Source organism: Lathyrus oleraceus, chromosome 6, assembly GCF_024323335.1.
Source record: "Lathyrus oleraceus cultivar Zhongwan6 chromosome 6, CAAS_Psat_ZW6_1.0, whole genome shotgun sequence".
Classification (NCBI taxonomy): Eukaryota; Viridiplantae; Streptophyta; class Magnoliopsida; order Fabales; family Fabaceae; genus Lathyrus; species Lathyrus oleraceus.
This window is the reverse complement of record NC_066584.1, coordinates 21,220,205-21,237,044: the sequence shown is the minus strand read 5'-3', so window position 1 is coordinate 21,237,044 and position 16,840 is coordinate 21,220,205. Positions and strand designations below refer to the sequence as shown.

Sequence of the window (16,840 nt, the reverse complement as noted above, 5' to 3'; positions counted from 1 at the left end):
TTATTTAATACTCGAACGAATAAAAGGAGAAGAAACATCAACCTCAGGTAGAAATCTAAAAAAAAGAAGTCATCTTCCAATAAAGACAATGAAATATACTTAAGGGCATCATACAAGGGAGACATTGTTCCAGGTATTAATACTTCATATGCACAATTATTCAAAATGAATAGACACCTAGTGGAAGAAAATTAAAACTAATAAAGTGTATCCTAGGTCTTAAGGAAACCCTAAGATGTCTTAAGAAAGTCAACAACTCTTTCAAAATAGAGATAACTAAGCTTAGAAAGTAGAAAAGAGAATGTAAGCAATGTAACTCATTTATAAAGAAGTAGTTGGCCAACGAAAAACCTTAGAAAAATTTACCCAATGTCAAAAGAAGTTTGATCTAATTTCATCTAGTCAAATATCCTTTTTTTAAGAAATGGTATCGGTTTTAAGGGAGAGAAACTAGATCATAAAAGAAACACATATATAAATGTAATAACTATAGGTCATTTAGAACCTTTATATTTTAATAAGTTGAAAAGATCTAAAGGTAACCACCTTAGTATTTTGCTGGTAGGCTTGCTGCTCGAAATTATTGACAATTATTATTGAAAGTAGTGCAAAGCAATAGTATACTTTGGAGTATATATTTGATAAATTCTTTGATCTTGAAGATAAACAATGATGGAAAATGCCAACAGTTGTGATCAAAGCATTTTTTTTTCAAAATATCTCAAGATATATGATCCTTAGTGATCATCCTTTATGATCAGTTTGAATTAAAACATATGTAATTGACATATTTATTGTAAGGCTTTACCAACTCTCGCATCCAATGATGTATAGAGGAAGATACACCATTTGGTGTTTTCCCTTTTGGGAATATCTTATCAACATTTCTTGATAAAAGAGGTAAAATCATTTCAAGGTTGAAAAAAAATCATGAAAGTTTGATTAACTCATTAAAATAATATTTATAAATATTTTACTCATCAAAGTTTAAACGTTTCTAACCCATAAAGATGAGTATTTAAGTGTTTTATAGATAAGAGGTGTAAACAATGTCACTGGGTGGTACTAAAACAAGAAAAATCAACGTAAGACCCAATTCAAACCAAGGAAGCAAAAGTACATAAGCCCAATCGATCAACACAAAATTGTAATCTAAATTCAGATTAGATCTAAACTTAACGTGTGCCACAAGCAAACCAAATCTCAAAATTTATGAAGATTTCATAAAATTTTGATATATTGGAAAATCTAATCGACTAGAGCCATAATCTAATCAATTATGAGACTAAAAAAAAGGACAATTTGGATTTGATTTTTTAGAAGCATAATCTGCACTTAAAGCTTACTTAGTCTAAACGGCCTAATCCTTAAAGAAGAACGTTATAAATAGGTAAATATCTTCCCACTTTCTCTTGCATCTCATGCTCTCTTGTATCTTTTCTCTTATGAGCTCATCTTCTTGCAATAATTTTCAACATGGCCTCCTCCAGCAAAATGAATCCCTTTGCTGTTAGAATAATAAACCGAAAACAAGAAGAGAAACTAATAATCCTATCAAAAATGGTTATTCAACCTTTTGGTTCCTTGATCATAGACTCCTAAAAAGCCACAAGACCTACCACCAAATTTTCCAGGATTCCATCAAAGAACTATTCATAAATATACCTGATAGGATCTTTCCAAGCTTAGTAAATTAATTCTACTCAAACCTCAGACTTGTAGGAATACATCTAAGATCATATGTAAGATGAGTTGAAATTATTATACACAAATACCACTTTTGGAGAATCTTTGAGTTTTCCTTTGAAGGGGTGACCTTCACTCTTGATAGACCAACATGCTTCAAGAACTTTAAACATTTTATCGCCATAAACCACATGGTAATTAACCCAATGGAGAAGAAGAGAGTGCCTTTCAAAGTCACTCACCTAAAACCAAATATCAAAATCCTTCACTACCTTCTCACTAGGATTATATTTCCTAAATTCATAAACCATGGTTATGTGATCAGGGAAAACACAATTCCCTTATGGCTCATAACCCAAGAAATTATAACTAATTGGGTAGAAGGGATATCAACTACATGATATGGTATAAGAAAAACCTGTCTGCACGGCTACCCTATGGATAACTTATCACAAAACTACTAGTCACCTTCAATATTGATACAATAGATGATGTAGAGGACCTTACACACCATAAGATCTCCTACAATGCCTTAAAAAAATAGAAGAGTTCATATTAAGCACATAAAAATAGAAGAAGAATCATCCTTTGAAGAAGAAAAAGATGATGAACCAACTAAGGACGAAATCACCAAGACTGATAAAATCCTCAAGCTCTGCCAAACTATAGATGAGGATATGAAGAACTTTATATCAAGGAATAATGGAAATCATGGCATAAAATAGTATCACTTACGTGCTTTCATTTGTTTTCTTCTATTTCCAGTTTTCTTGCAAAATTTCAATTAAGTACTTTCATTATGTATCTTTGAATTCCATAAATTTCCTTCATGTATTTTCCGTTCCTGTAATTCAAATTTCATAGTAATAATATGAGTATTTCCCTTTTCAAAATAACTAATTTTCCGTTGTTTGCATATCTATTTTTCGTAATGCATCTTTACCCGCCTTTTTGATTTTGACAAAGAGGGAGAAGTACACTCTTAGAGGGAGTAGGGTATATTCTCTATCTAACTCAGGGGGGTTTAATAACTCCAAATATATCTATATTATTTCTTTTACCGCCTCCCCAGAGAGATGTGTTTTCATCATGAAAAAGAGGAAGAATGTGGAACCTTGTTTTGTAGGTGATATGATTTTAACAAGGACTTCAACTTTTGATGATGACAACTAAAGTATTATGATAAGTTAAGCATGAACAATTAAACTGATAAAGATGAAAAAACGATATCATTGAGATTTGATGGACTTGACTATCAGATGATCGCAAATAAAGAATACAACTAAAACCTCGTTTAAAAGCCACTCAAGCATGTGCCATCATAAATAAAAGCATTTGACAAAGTCTTGAAGCAATGCGGTGATCTCCTATTTTAGTAATGATTGAATGTTTGTAAAGGCAAAAGGACTTTATCATAAAAGTATAAGGCTAAAGCACACACGCGCGCACACACACACACACACAAAAAAACCATTTTCAAAATGCTTTACCAAAAGAAAATACTTTGAAAAACATCTGGAAGTTGTGTAAGAAGAATTAGGAGCATTCAAAATAGCTATAGACACATTTTTTACTAATCTAATCGATTAGGTCCTTTGTCTAATCGATTATAAATTTGAAAACTTAGGGCCCAAGCTATATCGAAGGCGCCTTGATTCTGTATAATGCCTAGATATGTTAAATTTCCTTTTTGAGAACTTACAAACGATTCTTTCTATCTTCGAATCGATTAGGAATATGTGTTAAATATATTAGATTGTTATAAAAATGGTTTTATTGAAATTTCATTTTTGATCCAACCTCGGGCCTATAAATAGAGGCTCCATTTCCCATTTCAAATCATCTCTTACACTCTCTCTCTCTCTCTCTCTCTCTCTCTCTTAATATTTATTTAATTTTATCTCACAATATTTTTAACCTAGGTGATTTTATGACAAAAATTCTTTTGTGGGTGAGATCATTTTTGTAATTTTGGAATTGGTAGAACTGTAAAATCACCAAGGGAAAATTTTGTGTATACCTTAGTTGAATATTGTCTAATGAGGGATTTGTTTGAGTTAAAGCTAAACCCGTAAAAACATTTTGTTAGGGATTGAGTATTTCAATCCTAGTTTAGGTTGGAGATCATCCTGTATAAAATCTCCTAGGTTCTTGGTCGACCCGGTGTTAAAACCAAGATAGTTAAAGCTCATCCCGATACTAAAAGTTTCACAGGTTCGAGATCAACCTCGTGTTAAATCTCTCAGGTTTTTGGTTAGCCAGTGTAAAACCAAGGAATTAAGCTCAAAGGTGTTGGAACTTGAAGACTAACCGCTCCAAGGTCCTTATTTATGGAAATAAGACTAATTTATTCAATCATCCATTTCGGAAGGAAGATTGGCCTCTTCACTCTCAAACCTATTATTAAGAAAAGACGCAAATGCACACATTCACAATCTTGTATATTTTAGTTGAAGTTCAACCAACATTCCTTGTATAAGGGGATTCACGAGTTTTTCCTATTAAAAGCTCTTAAAGTATTATTGGCAAATCTCAAGATCAATTCTTGGATAGAGGAGTATGTCCATTTGTTTTGACCAAACCTCTATAATTATTGGTGTCCTTCTTTTCCTTTAAACTCTTTTAATTTTTGTAATTTATTTTCTGCCTTTTATTTTTCCGCTGCGAAGTTTTTCAAAATGCTTTTTAACTCTGATATTATTTCCCAAAAATTTTTTTAAATCAATTTTTTCCAAACAACACAATTCACACCCCTATTGTGTGTGAAGTCTCAAGTCCAACAAAAAACACCAATAAAACCAAACACTCTCTAAAGTATTTTTCACTCCAAAGACACTAAGGCAACTTTAGTAAAAGAATATAAAAGGAGAAAAGAGAGGAAATAAAAAAAGGATAGTATAAATCCAAATTATGGATTAATTTGAAATGAGGAAAACCATATTTTATATAGGAAAAAATATATCTCAAAAAGGAAAACAAATCACGAGCTTTTTAATGCTCATAATCAATTAGGTGCTAGGTATAATCGATTATGTAGGATAAATATTGAAGGTATATAAATTCGTTGTTAGTAATCGATTAGAAATTTTATTAATTGATTAAGAGGCTTTATAAATAATATAATCGATTAATTCTAATGTGATAATCATTTATCTAATGTAAATCACACTCCTAAAAGATTATTCAAGCTAGTAACCAATTAGTTACTTGCGTAAAAGATTTTTTGGTGATTTTATAAAAGTATACAGGCTTAAAAAACAATTTAGTGTGAGAGTTGCCTTATTATCATAGGGATACTCTTATACTTTTACAATACACTGATCACTCACACACACGACCAATGGAGCTTTCACACTTTCTCTCTTTCACAACCTCGAAGCCTTAAAATCCCTTGCTAGATTCATCACGGATTCAACACTTCATATGTGACTTGACTTCTTCTACTCGACATGCTTGATATGACCTCTTCGATAGATTCCATCATGGTAGATTTCTTGATCATAGATCCTTAAGGACTTCACTGAATTCTGCTTGACATCAGGTGTTGTCAGTATCAAAACCATCATATATCATCTTGCAGATAACTATTCTTGTAAGCACATAGCTCCATATTCTCCCCCTTTATGATTTTTTAAACAAACAAGAAAATAATGGTAACAGCTTAGAGTTGTTAAACTCCCCTGATAAATATAGAGGGTATTCCTTACTCCCCTTAGAGTATACTTCTCTCCTTTAGCATTATAAAAAAGGTAAAAAGAAACACAAAGCATGCACATATATCGTGTATAGCACATAGAGAAAGAGAAAGAGAAGAAGAAGAAGAATAAGAATAAGAAGAGAAAGAGAAGAAGAAAAAGAAGAAGAAGAAGAAGGAGAATAGTCATTTAACAAATATTAATCCATGCATAATTGATTCAACATTCCTAATTTAGTTCTCATGAAAAGTAAATTTTCTTTAGGAAAAGGCTTAGTAAAACTATTTGAGAGTTGATTAAATGAAGACATATTCTCAATTACACAATCCTCTTTTTTGACATGATATCATGAAACAGTGTCGACCTTAATGTTGTTAGTCTAAGAGTGAAGTGTCAATTTTTTTGTGAGGTTTATGGCACTAGTACTATTGTATTTTATCAGGAAAATCCCAGGATTAACTTTGTAATCACTTAGTTGATGTTCTATCCACATAATTTGTATGCAACAACTACCCTTAACTTTGTAATCACTTCGATCTAACTTGCACCCGATAAAGTCATAGTCACATTATCCAATTAAGACACAATATGTCCCTTTGGGGTACCATAAACCCATTAGTGGTGTGACAATGAGATATCTCATAATGAGTTTTACCGCATAGATATGTGATTCTTTTGTGGATTTTTGAAAACAGACACAAAGACACACAACAAACATGATATTAGGAAGAGATACAATGATATAATGGATATAAGGGATCATACTTTGATATCTATTTTCTTCAATTGGCCTTCCTTTTTAATCCTTATCCAAATCGCAAGAAGTACCCATCGGAGTGGAGATTTATTTAGCTTTGTCCTAGCTAAATATTTTAAGTAATTATTTGCAATAATTCTCTTGATTGATGAATTTTAAGACCAATGAAATATCAAAGCTCTCCCATCATTGACATCTGAACTCATTTTGCATCATCGTAGACAATACTATGCACAAAGATTTGTTAGTAGCATCGAAAATAATATAATTTATGTAAATTTGAACTAACAATATTCAATCATGCTCAAATATTTTTTTATAAAAATGGTTTTATTAAATTTTCCTATTTGAAAATTATTTTCAAGGGGAAAATTGCTCAGACGATCATATCGATCTCTTGGAGCTTGTTTCAGGTCGTACATAGCCGTTTTTAACTTGAAAAACATGACTTGGGAAATAGGAGTTAAAAAACCTGGAGGTTGATCAACAAACAATTTCTCCAGGATGTATCTGTTCAAGAATGAACTTTTTACATCCAATTTGGAGAGTTTAAAATCAATGATGCAAAAAAAAATATTGAGGCATCCTTATGGCTTCTAATCGAGCTATAGAAGCATATGTGTCATTGAAATGTATGCCTTCGTGTTGATTATATTCTTTCACAACAAGTCTCGCTTTATTTCTCAAAACTTTTCGATCCTCATCAAGCTTGTTACGAAAGACCTGGTAGGTCCCAATCACTTAATTAACAGAAGCTTTCAGAACAAGTACCCAAACATTATTTATTTAAAATTTATTTAACTCTTCTTTCATAGAAAGAGACCAATGTCCGTCGATGAGGGCCTCGTCAACTTCCTTTGACTCAATTTGGGAAACAAAAGTCATATGATTGCTTACCTTGCTAAGGGAGTATCTAGTCATAACTCCCTAATAAGTATCTCCAATAACATTATGAATTGGATGTCCTTAGTAGTCCTCCATTTTTTTGGGTAGATCTGTATTTTCTAAGTTTTGTTCTTCAGCTTGAGTCTTTTCACTTAGACTTTGATCTTCCTTTTTACCTTGATCTTAATCTTTATCTTGATCATCATTTTCCATACACAACCAACAACTTCTACCTATATATTAAAAACTCTAAAATCTTTGTTAAAAGTGGAATATCCTAGGAATGCGCCTTCATCAACTTTTGCGTCAAATTTTCCAAGATTATCATTTCCGTTATTAAGAAAAAATCATTTTCATCTAAAGATATGTAAATGAGAAATATCTGGCTTCCTTCCTTTATACAAATCATAGGGTGTCAACTTTAGAGTTGGTCTTATCAATACATGTATCATTACATAGCAAACAGTGCTTACAAAGTCAACCCAAAAGTATTTAGGAATATTAGTCTCATTGAGCATTGTTCTCTCTAGATATTATATATATATATCTATTCTTCCCACTACAACAAAAATGGGTTTAGGCAACAACGAAAAACCGCCCCTTAAAGGTATAAACCGTTGCTTAATGCTTTAGGGGACGGTTTATCAAGCGTGGAATAAACAGCCGTTGCTTATTCCATTAGAGCGCGGTTTTTTGATTTCTACCCACGGATTCTGAACGCCATCGCCTAAAATATCAAAGTCCACGGTTTTAGGTGAACTTTTAAGCTGCTGTTTTCAAGTAGCAACGTAAAATAACTGTCCCCAAAACATGTGAAAAGGCAACGGTTATTAATAACCAACAAATGTAAACCGTAGCTTAATCTATAATTTCATTTACACAACACACATAACCGCGCCTAAAACAAAGGAATATACTACGGTTTTTGATAAGCAACGCATAAAAAGCGTTGTCTATAGATTGAAAAACAAATCACATTTATATATAACGTTAGACTTTAAAAGATATAATTAGTATAGAATTTTCCTGTTGTGCACTTTAGACTTTGAAAGATATAATTAGTATAGAATTTTCCTGTTCATTTATATGGTGATACATTTGTGATCATATACCTTCACATTATTCTAATAGATTATTTTTCAATATTATTAGAAGCACATTTATAAATTGAAAACATATATAAATATGAAGTATTAATAAGATGAAGTGTAATCAACTCTTTGAAATGCAAAAAATACAAATATTTTCAAAATAAATCCAAGCAATATAAGTTATAGCTAGTTGGCTTATGTAACTCCATAAAACAAAACATAATCGTCAATATTTAAATCAATGGAGGTCTTTATCATATTCATTGTGTTGAGGTTCATGAGAATCATCATCTTGAAAATTATCATATTGAAGATCATTATCATCTTGATCATATTGAAGATCATTATCATCTTGATCATATTGAAGATCATCATCATCTTGATCATATTGAAGATCATCATCTTGTTCATCTTGAGGATCATCTTTATTTCTATCCTATAAATATGAAGAATTTCTTTTATATATTATTCAATAACAAAGTTACAATAATCAAAGCGGCATATGCAAGACTTCAAATGACTCAACATCCATGCAATAATGATTCAATTCAAATAATTGATAGTTATATATTACTCACTAACGAAGTTTGCACGCTTAGAATTCAAACTCGAACCTATGAAATTTATACATGAATCTTACCATCTAAACCAATATACAATGATAATTTTTAAAAAAACATAATGAAAATGTGCATGGTAACATATGTTCACAATGTTCAACCTAGCTAGCATGAATATATACTAACTTAATGAGTAACTTATAAAACTAACACCGCATATTTAAAAAATTAAACAACTATAAAATAACAACTCAACACTTAATAAAATAAATGTTGATTTTTATTAATGTCAAGTATAGTACCTTTTGATGAGTAGGAGCATATGTTGATGTCGATGAGCGTGGTGTTGGAATATTATCATTGTGCAAAGCTTCTCTCATCTTATCATCTACTTCCTCTTCACTTAAATGTGGATTTTGTTGCATATACATGTTTTTCAAAAGTGTCTCCATTGCTCCCATCTTTTGCGCCATGTCAGAAATCTTACCATCATATTGCATTTTCATTAAAGAAATTTCTTCATTTTTTTTCAACAATTATGGTGTGACAGTTCTTCCATAACATTTCACTCTACCGGGATTTTCTTCAACTTCCTCAGTATCTTCAGCATCTTGTGCTTCTTCTTCGACTTGATTTAGGATACATAATTCAGCATCTACATGCTCCGCCTCAACAAGAATCTCTTTATTTTCCACCTCTTCTTCAAATATTTATGCATTTCGACTAGCATCTTTAGTTTTCTTGAAAGTCATCTCAACTTCATTGAAAACTACATCTTGATTGGTGATACACCTCTTGTGACCTAGCTCTAGGAACCATATCCTATAAGCTTTGACTCATTCAGGGTATCCCATGAAAATGCATCTCAAAGCTCTAGGTTTACCCTTCTTCTTGTCGAACTTTCCATCTCCCTTTGTGAATTTCGCCTTAACCGACAGACCTTCACCACTCGAAAATGGCTTGTGCTCCTTTCATTTGTTTAAAACCTTAGAATACAAGACTGATTGGACTTCTTCAAAGGTCAGAGACTCTCTTCCATACAAGAGAGTTTCTTTGAAGTGAGCATATGATTTAGGAAAAGCACACAACAATAAGAGTGCTTGATCTTCATCCTCGATCTTGAGATTAATATTTTCAAAGATCAAGAATCATCTTATTGAACATATCCAACTGCTCAGCCAGAACTTTGTCTTCACTCATCTTGAATGAATGCATAACTTGCTTCAGGCAGAGGCGATTGACCAACAATTTGGTCATGTGCAAACTTTCGAGTTTCACCCATAACTCCGACATCGTTGTCTCTTTCGAAACCTGTCGAAGAACCTTATCACCAAGGCTCAATAAGATGGAATTGTGGTCTTTCTCTACCATATCGTTTTTCCTTTATCGGATAACGTAACGTCCATGGCTTCGGCTCCCTTCAACGCTTCTAAACAACCATGTTGAACTAATAGGGCTCTCATTTTCAAGCGCCACAAATAAAAATCGTTCACTCCAGTGAACTTTTCAATCTCATACTTTGTTGACAACATCTTCTCCATGCTCACCGCACCAATTTGTTATTAAAAATGGTGCCAGAATAACAACGTATAATCGACTCCTTGATCGGAAGAAACCCACAAGGGTAGAAAAGAGGGAAACAAGAAGAACACAATGAAATTTGTTATAAACTACTATTATTTACTTTCTCTTGGGAATAAGATTATAAGTGTTATAGAGTAGTAAATAACCTCTTTCATCCTAATTAGGATTTGCATTATACAATGATGAGATACTAATATGTTATTTATAAGAAAACTAACACACTAAACTAATGAGATTTTACACACAGACTCATTACACAAACTAACTTATAGAACAGTCTAACTTAAACAACTGAACATAACAAACATGCCCAATTCGACATGCTACCAATCCTAGCATATTTCGACTACAACATGTGAATAGACTTTGATGACATGCTAAGGTCCTGTCGAATTGTCGAACCAAGAAACTACCCTTCAACCATACTAGAGTTAGATCCAATATCTCATAAGAGTGTTTTAAGTGAAAAATAATTTTGATCAAAATAGAACATAGATAAAAGAGGCGTGAAGCAAAGTAACTAAGACAAATCATCAAGATCAGAGGTGTTTTTACCCAACAAATATAACCCACATGTCAATAGACATTTTAGATTTATGACACGTAAGTGCATAGGTGCTAGAGGCAGAAAAAGAGTTTTGTCCACTTGTGTAGATATTAGAGGCAGTTAACCTTATTCTGGGGTTTCAAAGGCTGAGATGCTTTAGAGGCTATTATTCATCAAAATCTAGTTCAGAGCTTCTGATCATAGTAGCTTCTGGACATCATCAGACTCTACTTCTCCAATCAGATGTAAGCACATATTTTAAAAGATTAAGATGTTTGACTCTTATATAGAATAAGATTCTTTGCCCTTATGATAGAAGTAAAATTATCACAGTGAAGTGTAATTCTTATTTCATAAATAAGAAGCTCTTCTGACAGATATTTAAAATGATAGGATTAGAAATTGTTGCATAAAAACACAAAGATAACCTTACCTTTCTTTGTGTAGCTTTTGATATTCTATTGAGATTGCTCTTGAGTAACTACCTTGTTCTAACAACACTCTTTAGAAAATCATCAGGAGTCTCTTCATATTCCAAAATAACTTGATATACTTCAAAGATTATTTAGAGTCTGAAGCACTAACACTTTATATGACAACATCAGTCTTCCCAATAAAAGTAATCTTGCCTTACTGGTTTCTTCCAGATTCCACATTTCCTTCCTCTTTCAGATTTAGGATGTGGAATATAGGCTTTTTTTCTTGTTGTAAGTTATAAGCAGCTACTACCCTGGAAATGAGATTGTTGCTTTGCTATTCAACATATCTGCAACAAAAATAATTTCATTTTTTGGTACCCATACTTTTGTGGGTCCTTTAGTGTTAGTTCTGATAGGCCTTCTCTCATTTTGGGCCTTAGCTTTGTAATAAGCCTTTGGATCATTCAAGACTTTAGTTTTTGAAGTATGTTGTCTTAAATGATTTATAGTCTTAGGTTATTGTCCTTTCAGAACCCTGTAACCTGATGTCTTAGGTTCTAGCTTCTTCAGAACCTTTAACTTAGATGTTTCAGGTTCTGATTCTTTTAGAACCTTCGACTATGTAGTCATAAGTTTTGTTTGGTTTGAACCATTTGCTTTACTAGCAAGCACAAAATGATAGATAACAATTATACTCAGAAGTATATAAGTGTTATAACAACCACAAATATTCTTAACACTTAATATTTCTAAGACATACAAATATAAGAAATCTTAAGAGCTTGTATAATAAACAGATGAATACTTCAGCTCAAAGTTATTCTTGTTATATTGTTCGTGAGTGGTTTTTACTTCCTTCAAATCTTCAATTCCCTTTATATAGAGGCGGAAAAAGAGTTGTTAGAAAGTAGCTTGCATAAGTGGTCTTTGAAAAACAGCAGATCAAAGAGAGAGACGTCGAAAGATGAATTTGATAAAGATCTTCATCCATTGTGTAAAGACTTTGTCCACAACGTCTTTCTCATACTAGGTAACAACCAAGATGTTAGAGCAGACTTATGAGATCACATCAACTTTTCTTAAGCCTTGCACTAAGAAATTCTAGTTGACTTTTTCCATAAGTATGGCTTGCCTTTAGCTGAGGTCTTCAGAATCTGAGATACCTCGTTCAGATTCTGATCCTTCAAAAGCTGAGATACCACATTTAGAATCATCAGAATCCGAGTCTTTTAGCTTCTCTACATATGCTTTCAACATGGTCAATTATGAGTTGAATTTTAAACTTATGATCTTGCATACTTGAACATATGCTAGTATACCCATTTCTTCTTTGAGTACTTTGTTATCATCAAAACTCAAGAGATATGAATAATTTTATGCCAACAACTTGCATCAACTTCCTAGATAGTTGTTCCTCCTCGATGATTGAGTCATATTCAACGTCATAAAGTAATGAGTCTGAGACATCACTCAAATATATGCATAATACATAATGCATATTCATGAATTAATGATCCTAAGTCAGTTGATCAATCCATATTTACTTAAAGAAAATAATTGTAAAAAAGTTTAACCTAAAAATTTATGCATGTCACATTTCAAATATTATACACATGAAACATTTCCAAAATAGTGAACAATTGCACGTATTTAATATGTACAAATAAACCTCCCAAAAATAACTATAACTTATAATATCTATACCACGGATAAAAATAAAGATAATTATGTAAAATAGTGCATATTAGATATGCATATGAGTAACCTAGGAGTTGGCATAATGCTTGGTTTTGAGAGCATGCTCCACTCAATATCTCATGTTTGAATTTTATTTACGATATACATAATTTTGTTATGGTTTTGTACGGGACCTCCCATAAATGGATTGTGAGACTACTCTACATATATAAATATAATTGATTTAAAAATATTAAAAATATTTCTAAATATTTTAAACTAAATTTCAATTAAATTAAAAATATTAAAACAAAACTATTATTAAAAAAATAAAGAGATTAAAGATAAAGAATTATCGATATAAATTAGTTTTACACCATCATTCAATATAATTATAAAGTTTTGTTATATCATATCAGTATTTTAAAATTAAATATGTGATTTGACGGAATACACATCCGTAATTGATTGACAGTATAAAAATATTTTATATCGTTAATGCATATTTTTTTTTCAAAAACAAAATATATAAAAATCAAGTTTTCTCTTTTTTAACTTTCAAAATATATTGTAAAAATAAATCTTCCAAACAACTTTTTTTTTCTCATTTCTAAATAGTTTTGAAAAATAAAATTAACAAAAATATTGTCTTTTTCTTTTTCTTTTTTTAATTGATTTATAAAATAAAAATTTAAAAGTAAAAAAAAAAGTAAAATTCATTAAAGAATGTAAAGTTTGACTAACACACATTAAATTAAATACATAATAACAATAATAATTTTATTTTTTATCATTTCATAAAAACAAAAACATGACGTAGAGAGAGAAACTGCATAACCGCGCGTGGGGAAGTAATAGAAAGAAAAAAAGAAACACTAGTTTAGTGATGTAAGCAAGCACGAAGTCGTCTTCTTTAGATTTTTATAAATAAAATCTCCCACAATACCAACACTCTCTCCATCCCAACAATTCATCATCTCCTCTCCTCCTCAAATCACAAACCATACATAATATGCAAGACCTACGCCGTTACTCAAACGACACCGTTCATCTCGACCTCGGCACCACCACAACCACCACCATGATCACCACCACAACCTCTTCCTCCTCCTCCTCTTCCTTATCCATGGACATCGACGAATCCGCCGAAACGAAAATCCAACGTCTCATATCAGAGCATCCCGTCATCATCTTCACTCGATCTTCTTGCTGCATGTGCCACGTCATGAAGAAGCTTCTCTCCACCATCGGTGTTAATCCAACCGTCATCGAATTAGACGACAACGAGATCGCTTCTCTCCCTCATGATGACGATCACCTTGCTTTTGCTTCCGCTCTTCGTAACCGCTCTCCTGCTGTCTTCATCGGTGGCGCCTGCGTCGGCGGACTTGAGTCGCTTGTTGCTCTTCACGTCAGCGGTCATCTCGTCCCCAAACTTGTTCAAATCGGTGCTCTCTATGTATAACAATATCACTTTCAATTTATGTTTATTATTATTACTATTATTATTATTATTATTGAATCTTAAAAAACTGTATAAGTAATTGTATAATTTCTGGTAGTGTTTATGTGAAATGAAATTGCAATCTCATTTTAATTTTTTTTGTGTTGTTGTTGTTGTTGTTGGAGTGTGAGTGTTTGTGGTCAAAGGGGAATCGAAGGTGATTTGGGTGTGTGTGAGAAATGATACTGAGTTGCCGTTTATGGAGAGGACACGTGTTGGGAGAGAGCATCTGTGATCAGTGGCTTGGGGGGTTTTAGCATGTGCTCTGTTGTTCGTTCTCGTGTGGGTTCATTACTTCGTTTTCTCTTCCTATTTTCCATTGGGTCCCATTTTCTCAATTATTTTCCTATTGGACCCCAAGTTTTGACACTTTTCTTTTCAATCATCCAATATCATAAGTTTTTTATTTTTCATAAATATTCATTTATGTGCACTGCATCGATCATCATAAGCATACGTGTGATAATAACAAGAGAAAATGATACTTACTTTTTTATAATAAATGATACTTAGTTTTTTATAATAAAATTCACAGCGACAAAACGGTATCGGAAGACGTTGATATTGACAGTGATACAATTAAAAAAAATTGTAGTTAATATTTAATACACATCAAATCGCAACGACTGCAATCAAAAAACGAAAATACTTATGTGGCCCTGATGCGATTGGGACCATTTTTTAAATCCTTGGTATGAGGCTTGGCCTTGATTGGGTGCATGTGTCCATTGCTTCACAAGGTAGCAATGATAGGGACAATCATGAACGTCCAAATGAGGCAGTAGCTTCTTTGTTTCTAGTTATTGACTTCTTGTTCCCTGTTGGGGTTTAGCCACAAACAGACTTCTATCAAAGTACTAGTACTTTGAAAAACATGATGATATGCCTCAAGATGATAGTAAAAATAAACATTTGACATTCAACTTAATTACAAGTTCGGGTTTTGAATTATACTCTTATAATGCATTAGACTCAACCTTTTTAAAAAGATCTTTAGTGGCATGTTGATAATATTTGATTTTAAAGTGTTAGAGGAAATAATGGAGTAAAGTATGATAGACTTTTGTCTGACGATGCATTATTAAAAAATTTAAATTCTATATTAGTTAAAGATAAAACTTACAAAAGTTTATATATAAAGTGATACTCATCACCTTACAAATTGATTTTAAAATCGATTATGTAAGGATGAGTTAAGTTAAATTCGTCACGAATCTATCGATTCGAGTTACCAATCATGCATCAAACCAAAAAAAAAAGGTGATGTATGCAGGAGGGTGTATTGGAAAAACCAAGTCTTATATATTAATAATTTGGATCATCCATTGTTTATATTTACGCATCAAACTCAATAGTTCTGGGCTTGAGGGATTTATTAAGATTTTGGATTGAGATGTGGTGTCTCCCTCTCTTGTGATCCTGAAACATTAGTCTCATTGGTGCTCCTGATTTTCTTCGACTCCCCAACAGTGATATCAGAATTGTGGTTCTGCTTGATGGGAGAGCGGAGCTGGATCCAAAGTTGGATCCTGTTATAGTATGTGGGGTACTCACACTTATGGAAGAATGTTGGATGCAAGTGTGAGTGATTAATGTCCCACATCGCCTATGAATAAATGAAATATTAGATTTATAAAAGAGATGACTTATTTACCAAACACCTTAAAATTTTGGATTGAGATATGATATCTCTTTTATAATTCTAAAGCATTAAATTCATTGGTACTCCTAACTCTCTTAAACTCTCCGACATAAATATGGCTGGCCTAGACCATAAATATTGACCAAATTACTATAGGGTCTATTATCTTCAATTATTGCAAAACAAATGCATGTTAAAACTGTCACGGCTCTATTCTATTTTATTTTCTTTTGGACATTCGTAAACATCCATGGAATCAAATCCCATTTGTTATATACCTCTAAAAAGGAATTAACTTAACAACTTTAGGCACAGATCATGACTTAATCGAGCTGTTCTTTTCAAACAAGAATCATTTTCATAAAAGGAGTTGGAATGTTGGTCTTGCAATTCCAACTCCTCCTTCTCATATTCTTCTGTTGACTATAATCACCAGAATATAATTGCTTTTTACTTCTCCTAAAAATGATAGATAGTGACCTTCATTTTTTTCACTTTAACCACAACCTCTCTTAAGGTATTCACCACCATCCATCATATAAAAAGTTGTTGCTTCATTAAATTTTTAAGGTTACATTTTCCAAGTTGTGAAATATGATATAATATATATTATAGTGGACACTGTTGGAGATATTTAAATAATTTTTATTGAATCTAGCTTTCACAAAAGGTAAAAGCCCAGGTAGATTCAAAGCTAAAACAGGTTGCAAGGACAAAGCTTAAATTGCTCTGTCATCATGCTAACAGACAATATGGGCTAGTGCATGATGACATGCATGACTTCATCTTCATA

The 16,840-nt window shown here is 32.2% G+C and overlaps 2 protein-coding genes across 2 annotated transcripts; one reads left to right on the top strand and one right to left on the bottom strand.

Moving 5' to 3' along the window:
* Positions 1 to 8,352: 8,352 nt before the first annotated feature.
* Positions 8,353 to 9,174, bottom strand: LOC127093749 (phosphopantothenoylcysteine decarboxylase subunit VHS3). The gene is made up of 3 exons (XM_051032655.1): positions 8,977 to 9,174; positions 8,755 to 8,757; positions 8,353 to 8,550 (listed from the first exon to the last, which is right to left on the bottom strand). The coding sequence occupies exons 1-3, from the start codon at positions 9,172 to 9,174 to the stop codon at positions 8,353 to 8,355; spliced, it is 399 nt and encodes a 132-aa protein (XP_050888612.1).
* Positions 9,175 to 13,826: 4,652 nt separating this feature from the next.
* LOC127096905 (glutaredoxin-C6) lies at positions 13,827 to 14,498 on the top strand. The gene has a single exon (XM_051035437.1). It carries the CDS (start codon positions 13,914 to 13,916, stop codon positions 14,364 to 14,366), a length of 453 nt encoding a protein of 150 aa, XP_050891394.1. The 5' UTR covers positions 13,827 to 13,913; the 3' UTR covers positions 14,367 to 14,498.
* Positions 14,499 to 16,840: the final 2,342 nt, after the last annotated feature.